The sequence below is a fragment of the Pollicipes pollicipes genome, unplaced genomic scaffold, assembly GCF_011947565.3.
Source record: "Pollicipes pollicipes isolate AB1234 unplaced genomic scaffold, Ppol_2.1 Scaffold_5724;HRSCAF=6776_pilon_pilon_pilon, whole genome shotgun sequence".
Lineage (NCBI taxonomy): Eukaryota > Metazoa > Arthropoda > Thecostraca > Pollicipedomorpha > Pollicipedidae > Pollicipes > Pollicipes pollicipes.
In genome coordinates, this window is record NW_023596746.1 from 40692255 (window position 1) to 40709938 (window position 17684).

At 58.7% G+C, this 17684-nt stretch overlaps 1 protein-coding gene across 1 annotated transcript in view; it reads right to left on the reverse strand.

Moving 5' to 3' along the window:
* The window catches only part of LOC119103044 (midasin-like), a gene marked incomplete at its 3' end in the record, with an annotated part of 116680 nt that overhangs the window by 64262 nt on the left and 34734 nt on the right, over positions 1-17684 (reverse strand). The window contains 4 exon segments of the mRNA XM_037226494.1: positions 3857-3958; positions 4443-4547; positions 7258-7381; positions 13354-13556. Coding sequence (XP_037082389.1) covers positions 3857-3958; positions 4443-4547; positions 7258-7381; positions 13354-13556 — 534 coding nt within the window.

The window sequence follows — 17684 nt, forward strand, 5'->3', positions numbered from 1 at the left end:
TGGCCGAAACGTTACGCAGACACTCTCAAGCCGGGAGACGTCAATACTCCGACTATTTACTCCATCCGTGACACATCAGTGTGGAAGGGGTCATTATATACGCTACTGCAGTTACCCGCAGCACTTCAGTAATGCAGGGGCCGGTGATCTGACCATTTCATTTCACTCAGGCAAAAACACCGTTCGGCATGACTGGGGCATCCGGGGCAGGGTTGTACCAGACGTGCCTGGCCTCCGACGCCGGCCGAGGGGCATGGCTGGGATGAGACGGGCTCAGTGGGGAGGCATGTCTGAGATCAGGGTCGCTCGGTAGAGAGGCATGTCTGAGATCAGGGCCGCTCGGTAGAGGGGCATGTCTGAGATCAGGGCAGCTTGGCGAAGGGGCACGTCTGAGATCAGGGCAGTTTGGCGGAGGGGAACGCCTGAGATCACGGCCGCTCGGCGGTAGGGCGCGAGGGACGGACGAGGCACGCCGGGGACGGACGAGGCACGCCGGGGACGGACGAGGCACGCCGGGGACGGACGAGGCCCGCGGGGGACGGACGGGGTTCGCGGGGGCCGGACGAAGCGCGCGGGGGACGGACGAGGCACGCGAGTACGGACGAGGTGCACGGGGGACGGACGAGGCACGCGGGGGACGGACGAGGCGCGCGAGTACGGACGAGGTGCACAGGGGACGGACGAGGCGCGCGGGCGGGGGGAGGCTGATGAGACGTGCGGGGACGGACCAGGCGCGCGGGGGACGGGCGTGTGCACTCGTCCACCGGGTTGGAGGCCACTAGCAGCCCCCAGAGGCGGCCCATGCCGGCGACGCCACCGGTCGGCTCAGAGAACGGAGGGCGGCGCCGAGCGCAGGCCGCAATCAAACGGCATACAGAGCTGGCATCTCTCAACGCTTCCTGGGACCTCGACATGTAAAACTACACATCAGCCAAAGGGAGCGTAACGAAAGGCCGTGGAGCACCACACGATGAAGCCATCATGGCCCAGCTGCGAGGGGTCCCACTCAGTTTGCTCGATAATGCAGAAGAAACCTGGATCGCGATGTCCATAAATGCTCACGATCGTTGCTTTACGACAGACCAGGCCCCGGTCGGATGGTCTGTCATCTCCATCCGCTGTCATCTCCGGCAAGCGAACGGTACAATTACGTTCCACTCGAACAGCGGGAGCGACTCCCGCTCAAGGCCAGCGGGCATCAGTCCCCAGTCAAGTGCCGGCGGATGAGCGGACCCGGTTCGCTCTATCCCCCCGAAATGTGTCAATGAACAGCCTGATTCCAGCTCTCTCCCGTCCACTCTCGAAGCGCACGTCTCCATTCGGCACCTCCCAGCGCCGGCCGGCCGGCAGCGTCGCGCTCAATACTGGCGCACGGACGTCGCCGCTGCCGACCGCCGCCACGCGGCCGCCGCTCCAGCTAAGCAGGGACTCGCCCGGGGCTGGGACCGCGCCGCCACGCCCGACCGAGCGCCGCCGCCGCTGCCGCCTCGGAAGCCGGCGGCGGCGCTCGGTCGCCGCGGTCGCGGTCCGCCCGGAGCGCAGACTGCGCCGAGCCCGCTGACGCCGGACGACAGTCGGCCGTGGACGCGGCGGCCCACACCACCGCACCGACGACGGTATCAGCCCGTGGCCGACGCGCCGCTGTCGCACCCCACCTCAGCTCGGCGGCGAGCGCGGCAGCCGCACGCAGGTAGTGTCCGACGACGGCGGGCCGCCCGCGCCCGGCTCGACAGCAATGCTTAGTCCCTGCAGAGTCCGACACGTACTGCCAAAGTCGTCGCTGGTCGTCACGTTCCCCGGCGCAGGCGGCTAATCGTGACAGATGAACTTGCGAAGCGTTCACGACAGCACGCGCCGACACAGCGCCGGCGTGTCGAGCGGCGCGACCCGGACAATGGGCGGCGCCCACGTGCGGACGCCGCCGCCCGCGCCTGCTCCCTATGTGCATCCATGCATTTCCGGCGCCACATTTGCATGCTGGACGGCGGCCCCCGGGGCGGCTGCGGCCAATATCGGCCAATACGGCACCCGGGGCGCCGCGCGGTCTGTACGGACGCCGGCGGCGGCGACGGCGGCGGCAGGCGCCGTCGCCGCGCTCCCAGCTCCCATCGGCCGGTGTTTAGAGGCTCAGCGGCGAGTCGCCCGCCGGTTCATCGCTTCCGAGGCGTAATTTATGGCCGGGGGTCGGCATCCCTCCAGTCGCTGCAACGTCACGATGCATGGCAGCGACCACCAGCGCCCGGCCGTCGGGGCGGTGGCGGTGGCGGCGGTGGCGGTGGTGGCGGCGACGGCCTGGCCTGGTCTGGTCCGGTCCGGTCTGGTCCGGTCTGGTCCGGTCCGGTCCGGTCCGGTCGGGTTAGGTCCGGTCCGGTCCGGTCCGGTCCGGTCCGGTCCGGTCCGGTCCGGTCCGGTCCGGTCCGGTCCGGTCCGGTCCGGTTCGGTCCGGTCCGGTCCGGTCCGGTCCGGTCCGGTCCGATCCGATCCGATCCGATCCGATCCGATCCGATCCGATCCGATCCGATCCGATCCGATCCGATCCGATCCAGTCCTGACCGGTCCGGTATGATCCGATCCGATCCGATCCGAACCGATCCGATCCGATCCGATCCGATCCGATCCGATTCGATTCGATCCGGTCCGGGGCGTGTCGGCCGTCACCCCGGCAAGGCGTACAGAATGAGCAGCCACTCGGGAACGCTAGCAAACACCTCTCGGGCGTTTTAATGCCATTAACTAGCCAGTCTGTGGTTTCTATCAGGCAGAAACCGCACATTCGGCAGATTGCAGGTGCAGTCCATTGGCGAAGAAGTGACAGAAGTGAAGGATTCAGTCCACATTAACACATCGTGATATCTCAAATAATCCAGTAAATTCACGGCCAGTCAACTAAGCGTTGTTGCAACTGAATCAACAAACACCTGCATGTTTGGACTGGGGGCCGAGGCCCTCGACCCAATTTAACGGGGCGTGCGTGATCTTAATCTGATTTCGTGTCCGCTGCGAAAGCGTGTAACTGTCAGAGCACACTGGCGCTGCCACGGTGACAAAGCGTGTCGAGCGGTGCGCCGCCGCCATCGACCGGGCGCCGGCGAATTAGAGCCGGTGAATGACGCGGCTGGCCGGCGCTGGATCACGAGCCACGCGCCGCGTGTGAAGCCCAGCACCTGATGCGTGGAACGGGGGCGTCCGAGGACGAGCGCCCGGCCCTGCCGCCGAACAGCACACGCACGGCCGCCACGGCCACCACCCCCGCCCCCGCCGCCGCCTCCCGGACGCAACGGCTCGTCGGCTCTGATCGTCGGTTGCAGGAGTTCGCGTAGCATTAGAAGCAATGCCATTTTATGAGGCTTTTTACGATAGAAAGGTTTAGGGAACGGGCTGGTTTCGAAGGAAACCATAAGCGTGACATTTGAGACCGGTTCTGCAGCCCGTGGCACGTCGCAGAGTAAAGCGTGCAATTGAAACGCCGGTCAGAGGGAGCAATCGTCACCAGCTCTAATCTCGCCACTTTGTAACCATCCCTTTTGTGCTCCAGTATGACATACGTTCGCTGACACGTGTTCGCTGATACGTTGACCAGTATGACGTACGCTCGAGCCAGCACCGCGCGCACCAGGCAAGGGCACATCGAGAACACCTTTGCACCAGTTCGGGGTGCAATGCGCCGGGCGTGCGGGCCAGCGAAGACCGTGACCCTAATTGTATCTCTTGACGACGGCTCTTGGAGGCGATCCAACATCACTACGACGCCAGCACTACGGCGACTACTGCATCTGCTGTATCTTCTGGAAATGCACGGGATCAGGCCAAGGCGACATCGCTGCCTCCAACTGCGGCGGAACCTCGGTGTACTCACCAGGATGGCCATCCAGTTCATGTTGATGCACGTCATCAGGGACTCGATGGTCGGCAGCTGGCCCCGCACGATCTGCAGGTCCAGGTCGGACGCCGACATGACCTGGAACACCGGGCCGGAGATGTGAGAACGCCGGCCGCCGCAGGCGCTGAGGCCGGCGGGCAAGGGCGACGGCGCCATACACCACTCAATGAGTTCTGAGTGTGCCCTAGCCTTTGCTACGTCACTTAGCAACCAATGCAACATCTGAAGCCACTAGATCTGCAACATCTAACGCCACTTGATCGGTAAGGCTTGCGAGGATGAGCTAATATCAATAATTATCCCGTCTCGTGAGTCCAGAGAGAGACACCAACTGGAGTCCAGAGAGAGACAGACACCAACTGGAGTCCAGAGAGAGACAGACACCAACTGGAGTCCAGAGAGAGACAGACACCAACTGGAAGCATCACTGCTGGGGATTAATCCACATATCTCGATCATGATCAGACAACTCTGGCAGCCCGAGTGCCTCCATCCCCGCCCTGCCAGAGTCCCGGTCCCAGCTGCGCGTGGTGACGGCCGCCGGCCGGGATCGCTCACTCACGTGGTTCTCGTCCGCAGCACGCTCCATGCGGGAGCGACCCACACACAGAGCTTCACAGGACACTGATAGATGGCACGGCGGACGAACGTACCGCTCCCCGAACACCTGCAAGACGGCGAACTGTTGAACAGCCTCGAAACGGCAGTGTTTCAGCCGATGCTTCGCATTCTATGTCGACAATGCATCGCTAGACAGCGGGCAAGACAGAATCGGGTCGTCAGTTTTGGAAATGAAACTATGCAATGTCCAAAATGCTGCAGGGACAAAGTGATTGCCGTCGTATCTGCCTTTAAACAGGTTAACTTGTTACTAGCAACATGGTTAACCAATGAACGAACCGTACAGAGCACTTGACAGTGAAAATACTTCCAGTAACGATCTATAATAAATGCAGTGAGCCGACATTACAGGCTCCAGACGGTATACATGTATGCACTGAAAACAGACTTTCATGTGTTCAACATATACGCATAATCACAACTGCGCACTGTGCCCATATTTTCGTGGATCATGTTGATCGTAGGTTTTTCATTTCAGAAGCACTTCATGCTTCCTTCGATATATTAAAACATTTGCGTCCAAGGAACACCATTTGAACATTGGCGTCTTTGATGGCGCATTTCATCTCGTTCGCTTTTCTCATCTGGCTGGCTGACAGCCGCTGTCCATTACCCCCACTTGCGCAGCTAGTCCCGTCTTTCCGCCTGAGCCCAAAACGTATTTACCACATTATATTGTGGTTTCCGGGCAATTTACAATGTCCTCTTCGCCGACGCACGACAATGGATAGCCAGAAAAACAACATCCATAGATCTTCAGCACAGCTCTGAGGCGCGAGCGAACGAACAAAACGGATGGGCCTGGACAGACCAGCACCAGATCAGACTCTTGTCAACCGGAGGTACCGCTGGAAACTGAATGAAAACAGACTGGCGGGGGACATAACCGCCCGATTTCTACAGTCCGATGTAATGTATGGTATAATTACACGGCCGCATTTCCAACGTTGGAGATGACGCGTAAATATTATTTTTCGTCGGTCGATCGGTTTTGCGACTCAAAACGCAATCACTGGTTCATCTGACCGCCTGATTTGTGGGGCGGGGGGGGGGGCGGGTGAATCGTTTCGCCGATTACCAAACCCGCCCTTTGTTCTGAGTTCCAGCTGACGTTTGCGTCACTGATATTACTTTCAGCCAACAATTCATGGACGATCATAGAAAACTGAAGTTTGGAGGAAACGTTCGCAGCTACCGTCTGAACCTGGGATGACCGTACACCCATACCATTATCTCATTGTTTTAAACACTAGATTGTCGTTAGTAGTTATGCAGCTTAAGCTTTAGGAGCGCCACTGATGATTGCTAATGCTTGAATTATGTCAGCCGGTTTGCAGAGGGGGCGAACCGTTCTGCGAACTGGTCCCCTACGTATTCAAAGACACAGAGACGACCCCAGGACACAAAGACGCATGCTACGACGCACGGCACGCAACCTTAAAGAGCCTGTTTTACTTCTGGCCCGTCTCTCTCTCTCTCTCTCGTCTCTCTCTCTATCGTCTCTCTCCTCTTCTCTCTCTCTCTCTCTCTCTCTCTCTCTCTCTCTCTCTCTCCTCGCTCTGCTCTATCTCGATCTCTCTCTGCGCTCTCTCTCTCTCTCTCTCTCTCTCTACTGTCTCTCTCTCTCGCGCGCGAGCTAGCGCTCTCTATATCCGCTCGAGCAGGCTCTCGCTCCTCTCTCTTCTCCTCTCTCTTCTCTCTCTCTCTCTCTCTCTCTCTCTATCTCTCTCTCTCCTCTCTCTCTCTCTCTCTCTCTTCTCTCTCTCTCTCTCTCTCTCTCTCTCTCTCTCTCTCTCTCTCTCTCTCTCTCTCTTCTCTCTCTCTCTCTCTCTCCTCTCCTCTCTCTCTCTCTCTTCTCTCTCTCTCTCTCTCTCTCTCCTCTCTCTCTCTCTCTCTCTCTCTCTCTCTCTCTCCTCTCTCTCTTCTCTCTCTATCTCTCTCTCTCTCTCTCTCTCTCTCTCTCTCTCTCTTCTCTCTCTCTCTCTCTCTATCTCTCTCTCTCTCTCTCTCTCTCTCTCTCTCTCTCTCTCTCTCTCTCTCTCTCTCTCTCTCTCTCGCTCTCTCTCTCTCTCTCTCTCTCTCTCTCTCTCTCTCTCTCTCTCTCTTCCTCTCCGCACCAACTTTTGAAATGTGCTCGTGATCCTGCACAATGTCAGAATACACGTCAGATCCTGCGCAATGTCGCATGCATACACCCAATTTCTCTTGTTCGTAGACAAGTTAGCGTAGATCACCGGTATCCTCGTTTTCGTCACCAGCAACGGTGGCGCAGCCCTCTTCCAATAGCCCCTCGCACCGCCTACCACAACACCACCCTACCACAACACCACCCACTAGCCTACCATCCTACCAAGCCATTACCCGCTCTGCTTAAAGTCAGACCGTCCTCAACTTTAAACGTTTCAGATAAACTTTAGACTGGCCATCTAGCGTGCTTTTTTAGGGAGGTTGTGATGATCCCTGTCACAGAATATGGGACGCCATGCCGGAACGGACGGCCGGCCTCGGACGCCTGGTGTTAGCGCCGGGTCGGAGCACAACCCTGCTGGAAGATGACCATATCGGTCGATTGTGGTCTGGGGCAGGTATCGGCACCGACCCCACAACACGGGGGCCTCCACCATATCTGTCAGGCCCGAGACTGTCGGGCCGCCGTGTCGCCTCGGCGGCCGGGGCGCCGCTGGGTTCTGCCGAACGTCGACGGGCCCCGGCCCCGGCCCCGGCCCCGGCCTCCGCCCTCGTCGCGGCCGGCTCACCTGGTCCGAGAGCTGCAGCACGGCCGCCTTGTCGGTGGCGGAGCGCATCCGGTCGGCGTACAGCAGCTGGACATGTCGCCCCGGTGAGCCCGGCTCGGACTCGGCCGCCAGCAGCTCGCACCACCTGCCCGCCAGTGGCGCAATTAATACGGGAAGCAGGATCATCAGCAGGGGTCAGGCGGCGGCGCCGGCATTCCGCGCCGCCTCTTCGGGTCACAGTCTCCGCATGGTGCAGCACACGTCCAGACAGCGCCGACCCCACCACACACGTCACACGTGCCGCACGTCCCCACCCGTCTCGCGCCATGTATCAGGCCGGGGAAGGGGTTCTTCTACCCCGTCTACATCGGGCAGGAAGCGGGTGTCAGGCTGACAGAAATGTTAGGCAAAGCTCGGGAACGCATCAAACCGTGGCAAGGTGGTAAAAACACAACTAGAATTCAGCGCGGTTGTGATGGCGACGACACATTGTATTGATTGCGGTCAAACACGCTTGAATCAATTCCGCACAATTTACACTACACTCATGAGCATGAAGGACCATGTCGCTACGTTTCTCACAGGTAACCAGCGTGATCGGGCAACCAGGGCTGTGCAACACCCCCCCCCCCCCTGCCTTCCCCCCCCCCCCCCCAGGCGCGAAGAGCAGCGCTCTCGGCGGCCTCTGGCTTGCGGCCGGCCGCGGCCAGTGCCATCCCGGCGGCCGTGGTGCCGAGCTCGCGCTCTGAGAGCGCGCTGCTGAGCTGGCGGCCGACTCGAGCCGGCCGGCTCGGGCGGACGGCACACTGTCGCCGAGCCTCCTCACTCCCCGCGAAGGCAGGCGCCGAAGTTGGCGACGTTCACCTCCCCAGCCGAGCGTGACGAGCGCGGTCAGTCCGCCCATTATGTCCGGATCAACTGGTGGCACGGCAGCCCAACTCAACCTGGCAGTGGCTCTTTTTCAGGACCGGGCCGCTGAATTCGCAAGCCTGAACTTGCGTCTCCCGGGAGCGGGGGACACGAGCTCCAAACTACGACTGAGACGACTAACTTGGTCCGCAGAGGGCAGCGTGCGCCGTTCCGCTCAAGTTGAAGATAGTAGGGAAGAGTGTTTGGAGGCGCTCACACGCAGGGACATCCCGAGTGAGCACGTCCCCGGTCTGTGACAAGTAAGCTAAATAAATAATACCTGTAATTAACCGTAAAGCTGCCCTTCAGCTATCTAAGCAGCAGTTTTTGATAGACGCGCATGGTCGTTTGTAACAATAAGCCTTGCCACAACTGATAGCCAACACTACACAAGTTGAAAAAATAGTGTGACCGAAGACTGGCCACGAAGACTTCTCTCGACACCGCACGCCAAATATTGCCGACATCAACGCAGTGCGGCGAGTGGTGATAAGCAGACAAGACCAGTCTCCGAAGGTGGTAACTCGTGTAAAACTGACCATTCCCACGCGCAAACGACGAGCATCATTCCCCGTGCGTGGCCGGCAACAAGCCCTTGTAATCCCTGCCGCGCGGGCGAATGGCTTCATCTGCCGGTGAGATGATTACTCATCCGCGCAGGACCATCGGGGTGCCGGCTACGGTTTAATAACGCCGGCAGCCTCCGTCATGCTCAGCCATATGGCGAATGCCGGGCGCAGCGTACAGCGTCCGGGGTGCGATCGTGTAAGAATGGCTTCTCGGTAAAATAGTATTTGGTCGGACCGCGATACAGCTAATGGTCCGGGGCTTGGCAAGGTGCTTTCCTTCGCGGTGCGCAGTGGTGTGATTGCGACGGATAACGCATTGAAGCCTTTTAATATATCTGATATTTCCCCCGCAGACAAATTTGCATCACGATTAAGTACTCGGCATATCATTAAACAGTGGCATGCCCAGTGTGTAAAACATTCTCGACGAATTGACGCAAGCAAAGCATTCGATGCCAGTTGCTGAATGAGAAATAGTGATCATGCGTTACAAGCAGCTATACTATCTAGGCAGCTTGTGTAAATGTGGTGATGTACATCCTGTAAGTACAAACAGCATCAAAGAAAGCCCATGTGCGCCAATGTTTTTTATCAGATTGCTACCGGTGCTACCGGCGTTGGATTGTTTTAATCAGATAAAGGGCCTCCGCCGTCCTTTATCTGATTAATAGAAGTCTAAAAAGTCTAAAGTATCAAGGACCACTGCGGTCCTTTTACGCCGCACACTTAACCGCCGAACTTCTAACACCTGACTCTTGGCGAAAAACACCCAGCCTCAGCTGGACAAGGCGCTATTGACCCATTATCCCAGCAAAAGCCCACAACACACAACAAAGCGCCCGACGCCACCCGCCCACAGCCAGTCTGCCACAGCCAGTCTGACGAAGAGCGTGACGAGAGATGCGTCTCTGCAGTCGACAAACGGGTGGAACGTGACGAGCAGCTCCAGCGGCGCGCCCCCGCGCGGCGGACGCTGGGGGAGGAGCCAGCCGCGGCTGACCCCGGCTGCTCCTGAGCCAGCTCACCGCAGATGGGCCGTCACTCCCCAGCGCTGGCGGTGCGGCCCCGCGCGGCGGACGCTGGGGGAGGAGCCAGCCGCGGCTGACCCCGGCTGCTCCTGAGCCAGCTCACCGCAGATGGGCCGTCACTCCCCAGCGCTGGCGGCGCGCCCCCGCCGGTCGCGCCAGCACGCACGCCTGGCCGGTAGACACCGCGCGGACAGCAGCCGTGAGACGCGTGGCACGCGAATATCACGGAAAAGGCGCCCAAAAGGCGCCCAAAAGCCTCACACTCCACGAAGTTTGCATGGGCACGCAGTCGATCGGGTCCATAAGCACCCGACACCCAGCGGTAACTTGAAAACTGGGACTATGTGCCCTGTCTAACCCATGACTAAAGACATCCGCCCGACGCGTCGCACATTAGCATTGATCAGAGCCCACACGTGAAGTCACGTCCGCCGTTGCTCCATTCAATCACGTCCGGATGATACACCGGCCGGAAGCAGGCCGACTCGACCCCAACTTTCGGTTCGTAAGTCATTCATGGGTGGGGCGTGCCAATGAAACTTCGCCATTAGTGGCACGAATTCCCATATGCCGTGTATAACTATCTGTGCGGGACCGGGCGCATCCGGCCAGGCGCACACGATGGCTTGAAGGCCCGTAGTTCATTTCGTACAACTCGAGCCAACACTGGATGAATTAGGCCAAAAATACGTGCATAGAAAAGGGTTACATTTGCTAAAACGCGTAGGGTGAATCACCTTGGCCCAGTTCTCTGGCAGAGCGACGGAACGTGGGGTCACTTTGGTCGGCTGGAACAAATGGCAGGTCCGCAGCCTGTTCCGCGGGCGCACAGAGCCAGCTGAGACGCTGGCTGGCGCCCGGGCGGCCCGGGCCTCCCTGGTCTCCCGCCGACTCCCCCGCTGACCGAGCCAGCGGCTGGCGCCCGGGAGGCCCGGGCCTTCCCTATCCTCCCCGGCCCGGACCTTCCCGCTCCTCGGCGCCTGGCAGCCGGCCGCAGGACGACGGCCGCGATGCGGGCCGCGCCGCGCCTCGACTACGCCTTCGTTACAAGTGGCCGGCCCAACACTTGCCGTAAGCATACAGGCTGCGGTCGCTGAATGCCGCTGTTCAGGCCGGACAAAGGGGCCGCGGTCGCAATGGATGGCCGCCTTACACCCTGCGCTGTTCGCGGCGCGGTAGCGGCGGCAAAAACGGCGCACACGACACCCGCGCGCGTCAGGGCGCGGACGATGAACGAGCCCATACAAGCTGAACCCATCTCGCCGCGAATGGCGAAATCAGAGCGGATGAAATGCGGCAGTGGGGAAACTCCGGGCCAAGTTCCACATTAGATTTGAAGTTCGGACAATAGGACAGCCGAACTAAAAGAAACCAATTCAGAGGCAAAACGACGAGCCAGCGAAAACATCACAGCGATTAGTTTGCTGCTTTTGTGGATAATCGTGGAATGGGGCAACGCATCATAAAAGCGCCACGACGAATTCGATTTTGGGTAGTTAGTGAAACGCAAATGCGTGTGGCGAACACAAGTTCGCCCCAATCTCGAACTGATAAGGTTCACTAACATAGCATTGCCAATAATTGTAAGACGCATGTATGTGATCAACCAATTGACGTCGCTATTTCCGAAAACAGTGATGTCAGGGAACTGAAGCACAGCTGGCAATCAATTTCAACACCAGACGATCCACACGCAGTCCGACGACAAACACCGACGGGTCGTGACCCGTAGCTGGGTCACGACCCGCCGGATTCCAAGTTGCCCGAACCCTAAGGCAATGAAAAACGACCTGAATTCTGATTTAGCTACCCACTCATAAAAAATATATCTGGGCATAAATATTTTCCCTAACATCCCGGCTGTCCAACGCCGGTTTAATGATCCTGTGACACAAGTGCGCTTTCAGCAATAATTCGTCTCCAAAACGCAATAGCAATGTGTTAACACGTACTCCGGTGAGTGTCAATTTGAGCCATCCTCTCGTCTTTTCCAGGACAACTTCTGAACTGTGCGCCATGGTCACAACAATCTTTATGCAGCGCTAGCCAATTGAAAAAGGCGTATATTTTAGCACAAAAATTAGCCACCAGTTGGCTAACACGAGCAGGTCAAAATCAGGCGATGGGTGCAGGCGATACTAATTTATTAGTGCACCTTTCAAAGCTGCTACGTCGTTTTCGAAAAAACTAGTTAACTGTAGGATGGTTTCTCAGGCATTTGGACAACTCAAATCGAAATTACACCTAATTCCATTGCCCTTGGGTCAGCTATGAAGGCCAGATGGTAGTCACAGCCAAACCAATTTTAACTGGAAAATTGGCTTCCTAGAGTATTTTTCGACACACCTTTCGGCTTCTTTGACCACAGAGACACCAAGATATTCCTAATCCTTGACGTATTAATTCAAGGGAGGTTAATGACTTGAAATGACTTAATCAACCCGTACCTGTGAGGAACATGCCGCCTACAGAAGTTCTTGACCCTTATCGTGAATTCAAATATCACGATAAACACGATGGGTTTTGGTCACTATGACCTAAAGGCCAAATACGGTCAATCAGCTGATTTGAACACCAGTGGCCTTTTGCTTAGATAAGATGGGTACGTTAAAGTTGATTGCGTGGGGTCTGAGGGTACTTCAGACACCGATCTGAAGTTTGACCATGTTGACCTCATTTCACCAGAAAGTCAAGACCGACGGATTTCAAAATTTGACACAAGGGACTGCACCCCAAAGGTCAACTTACGTGTGAATTTGGAGTATCTAGTCCTCTGACCTTTTTGATATCTTAGAGAGCAAAGCCCACCCCCACCGCACCTGACTATCCGGGGACGTGCTCCGCAGTCAAGCTTTTCGAACTCGCGATGGGCGGAAATCGAATGAAGCTTCTATTGAGCCATGGCATATAAGGTAATATAGGCACGTACTCGAGATCTATCAATTTTCCCTGTTGATCGCATCCGTTCGACTTTGCCCAAACAACGCCGAATTTCCGGCGCTTCAGCCGCCAGTCTTCTCGCAAGGCACCAAACCGCCCTTCCACGAAAAGATCATCCGTTATCGGACGCCAGCATCCTCCATTCCGGAAAGCATTACTGCCCACCCTCGGGGGACCGTTTCCCGGAGGCGGATTGGCCATCTGATGAAGCGCGGCCTGGTGCGGCGATCCGCCACAGAGCCTCGCGTCAGACCCGCATCGCTGCGGCAAGCGGCGAACACGCGCCCGCCCCGCCGGCCCTTGCCCCGCTGGCCACTGCCCCGCCGAAGCAACCGGCGCTGGGTGCAGCTGGTCACCGCCGGCCGCTCCCACGCGACCCAGCCGGCGCTGGGTGCAGCTGGTCACCGCCGGCCACTGCCCCGCCGAAGCGACCGGCGCTGGGTGCAGCCGGTCACCGCCGGCCCCTGCCCCGCCGAAACAACCGGCGCTGGGTGCAGCCGGTCACCGGCGGCCACTGCCCCGCCCAAGCAACCGGCGCTGGGCGCAGCCGGTCGCCGCCGGCCCCTGCCCCACCGGCCCAGCAGGCGCTGAGTGCAGCTGGTCACCGCCGGCCGCTCCCACGCCGACCCAGCCGGCGCTGGGTGCAGCCGGTCGTCGCCGACCCCACTCGCCTGGTGATGTCGCGCAGGTTAAACTCCCAGGGCCCGCCGCGCTGGCCGAATTCGCGCCGGCCGTGGACGGCGGCGTTGAGTCGACGGCTGAAGTCAGCCATGCGGCGCACGTCAGCCGCCGGCGGACAGCGGCCGCCCGCCGGCAGACGCGTCGACAGCACGATGTGCTCCAGGTCGTCTTGCGAGAGCGGCTCCACGAACACCTGCCGGCAGGGGTGGGGTGGGTGTGACGGGGTGGGGAGCGGGGGGCACCGGCCGACACGCTGGCAGAAATCATCGCATTATTCCGTCAGGTCGTTACTCAGACGCACCGTAACAAACGAGTGCGGCCGACAGCTCTCACGTACAGTCGGGCCGGGCAATCAGACGGCAGGAGAGGAAAAACAACGCGGAAGGGCTGCAGCACTGAGCCGCGCGCCAGCGACGCGCCACTCACCCCAACGTGGCGCTGAGAGGCAAGCTGGGGCTCACACATTCACGAACGAGGAGCGTTGTTAGCATTTCTACGGGACGCATTTATCACCATGGCCAAGGACATGTGGAGGTACTTCAGATAAATGGACACGAGGCATCAAGCAATACAAGAGAAGTAGCACTGCACACGCCGAATAAGGCTATTAAGCGCTGGCAAAGGTCACATACCGCCGGCAGTTTTCGGGCGCAGGCATTTGGAGAAATGGTTAGTGTTTTATAAGCCCGTTCAACTGAAAACAATTGCATCGTGGCTACACGGAGAAGCCGAGACGGCACCCTTCTTGACGCCTTTCCATTACAAAGCGCTCGCACTAAACTGAAACAAAAATGGCCGAGCCAGTTTGCTCGAACGACATCGCTTGAGGCTTCCACGAAGTGCAGCCTGAACACAATGGCACCAAAGCCACGGTTGTCTTCTGAGAGCCTCGTTTCAATGAGCTGAGGCCTCACAATGCAGTGAAGTCCACGGCCGGCCGCCGCATCGAGCCGATTGGAGACGGCCGAGATCGCAGATTTCGGGGGGCGCCGGCAGCGGTAGAGACGGCCGAGATCGCAGATTTCGGGGGGCGCCGGCAGCGCCGGCAGCGGTAGGAGACGGCCGAGATCGCAGATTTCGGGGGGCGCCGGCAGCGCCGGCAGCGGTAGAGACGGCCGAGATCGCAGATTTCGGGGGGCGCCGGCAGCGCCGGCAGCGGTAGAGACGGCCGAGATCGCAGATTTCGGGGGCGCCGGCAGCGCCGGCAGCCGTGGAGACGGCCTAAATCACGACGCACAAAAAGACACGGCACGCAGCTACCGAGCCCGCATTAGCAGGATTGGGCGCACAAACTATTCAGTTTTTTTGAGCTGAGACGTGTAAAGTTGCACCGTCTGTCCCTGATTGTACGACGCTTTATTCATGCCAGGCGTTTGCTCTTTACGATGCAGCAATTCTGAGAAGTTATGGTCCTGGAATGAGACTTTATGGAACGACAGCGGCACTTTCAAACATTGCATCGCGTACATCTGTAGTACTCACAACTTTGGCAGCAGTCCCGGCCGTGGCGTTACGGCGAGTTTGACTGAACAAAACGCTGCCGAGACGGCCTTCTCTCCATGCAGTTGTATGTGTTGGTACAGAACAAACGCTTTGCAGAAAAAAACTTCCGTTTTATTGCGGAGAACAAAGTCGGTGCAATTGTTCTGACACGCCCAAACCCTTTAACGCGATTAGGATGGCATTGTGACCTCAGTGCCACAGACACAGCGGCCGGGAGGGGGGGGGGGGGGGGGCGGTGATGGAGCAGGCGCCCGGCCTGAAGGCGTCGGCTGCTGCCAGAGCCGGCTCCGCCCAGCCGCCGCCCGCCGGGGGATCCGGTACGGCACGGGAGCCAGGTCACACACGGCGGTGCGAGGCGCGGCTCAAACAGCAGCTGTCGAGTGGCGGCCCTGCCGCCCGAGAGCGGCTGGCTTTGCTCCGCAGCCGGTCTGTCTGAGGCCAGTACGCAGCAGCATCACCAGCCCGCGGAAACTAGATCCGGCGGGCTCCCTTAAAATGCAGCCTGTTAATCACAAGGCAGACTTGGTGCTATTGGAAGCTTGGGAACATTAGAATACAAAAGCCTTTAAACTAATCGTTAGATCATCAACACCTTCGCCCAGCATATGAGGGCTCCCCGTCCAGAAAGCAGAAGCGTTGTCAACATTTTTACGAGTCGCATTCATCAGGATGACGTCATGACGTCAATGACGCATTCAGAATGGCCTGATAAGACAGGCGTAGATGCTTCAGATGAATGACCGCGAGGCATCAAGTAATCTCAGCTGAATACAACTGGATATGCGGAGCCTTATTGTTCCTATCGCCTTGAGCGGAGCAGACGTCCAAAGCCCTCTGTCCTATCGAAACTGACATCACAAACAAAGTGGCCCAAACTACGAGATAGTTTACACCCAGTTTACCAGACAAATCGCACTAATGTATCCAGGCCGTGCCATACAGCACCATGGCACGGCTACCCGTGGTACAGGTTTTCTTGCCTTGCATGAGCGAGACCACCGTTGGGGTTGCCCGGGTCGGGCCACAGCAACTCAAGCGATTCCACAGATTGGATCATTTTTGCATTACACGCGTATGAAACAGCGTCAGAGCAGGCAGTAGCTAAGCAGGATTGGCTTTGGACTTCAGCACATTGGACTTCGGACCCCAGTAAGCCAGCACGCGGTCGCGCCGCTGGACTGTTCTCAGGGCCGCGACACGGAGAAGCGCCACGCCGTGCCCCGAGGCGAGACCTGCGCGCGGGGACGACATGGTGGCCGGGTGGCAGGTGACGCGCGGGACGGCGCGTTGAGCCTGGTGGATTAGGGGGCTTGGCAGTGTGGGATCATAGGAAGCTTCCAAGTACGGGAAGCCTGCGAGGGGCTTTCTCTGCAGGGCTCTTTGGAATTGCTAACGGAGACCGGTTGGGTCCGAAAGTAAACTGTCACCGCCCCTCCCTCTCTCTCCCTACCCCAATGGGCCTTCAGCAGCCCGTCGGGCGGCCCCGCCCCGACGACGGAAAACGTCGAGCCGCTGCCACTTACCGTCACGTTCCGAGCACCAGCAAAACGTTGACGATGACGGCGCCGTCTCACGGAAAGGCGCAGCACCGGGCGCGAGACGGCACCGACACACGCAAACGAACTGAGGCGAGGAGGCGGGGCGCGAGAGCACGTCCGCCGACGACGAATGTGAGCGGGAGAGCGGGGCACAGCTCAGTAGATTACTTAGACGCAAGCCAATGCCCAATTCAATTCTCCACGGACTCATCAAACATCCCTGGGAAACAGAAATGTCCTAAAGCCGGGTGTGGGTTAGTCAGTGGAGGGTAACGAAACGTGAGCGCGTGTGTCGAGTGCCACAATACGCACACGTCCCATACCAATGCTCATCCCCACAGAAACTGTGGCCGCAGAAAAGCGCACCGAACTTGGCGGTTCCGACCCATCCAGTTATCGGCACAGCCCCCCCCCCCCCCCCGCCCGAAGACATGACAGAATAAGCTAGCGCGCGCCCACGTCCATCCCGAAACGGACTTTGACAACAAGTCTTTCGGTAAGGCCCAAACTCTACCGAGACCCGTTGTGCCAAATTCCAGCTGCAGGACACCACCACTCTAACGGCAGTGGACTTGGCGAGCGAAGCCTCGTGCGCGCATCACTTGCCACCCAATGCACCCACAGCAGAAGGTGTACATCCAAATGCCGGTTGTGGTAATTAAGCAGTGCTTTGAACCCGGAGTGCCCAGACCATCCTGTCATGACGCCGCGGTCGCCCCATCGGGCCGCCGTACCCGACGGTGAAGGTCTGATGACAGTCGACCCAGCTGTTTCAGCGCACCATATCAAAGTGCTTGGAAATACATCCTCAAAATGCTTAGACCAACACAATAATGCCAAATGTCCGCAGCTACATTTATCCCAGCAACAATATATGAGAGGTTCATACGCCAAATGCATGCCAGGCACGACTGCGGCTCTCCTAACTTCTTAAGGACGCATGCCGGACTGGACCGTTCGCTGCCATCCTTAGCCGCTTTGTAGCAGTGGAGCAGGCAAATACAACTATGCTGCACACGTTAAGACAATAGAGAAGCTACAGGATCTTCCCCGCCTTCTCCTTAGGTAGCCTGTTCTCCCTGAGGCAGACCGGACCGCGGATCTCTGTACTGGTCCACTGGCGCTGCCGTAAGACCTGTCGCCGGGGGGGGGGGGGGTAGCCGTCCCGGTGCTGCTGGAAGACCTCCGGCCGGGGGTGGCCGCCGCCGGAGGACCTCCGGCCGGGGGTGGCCGCCGCCGGAGGACCTCCGGCCGGGGGTGGCCGCCGCCGGAGGACCTCC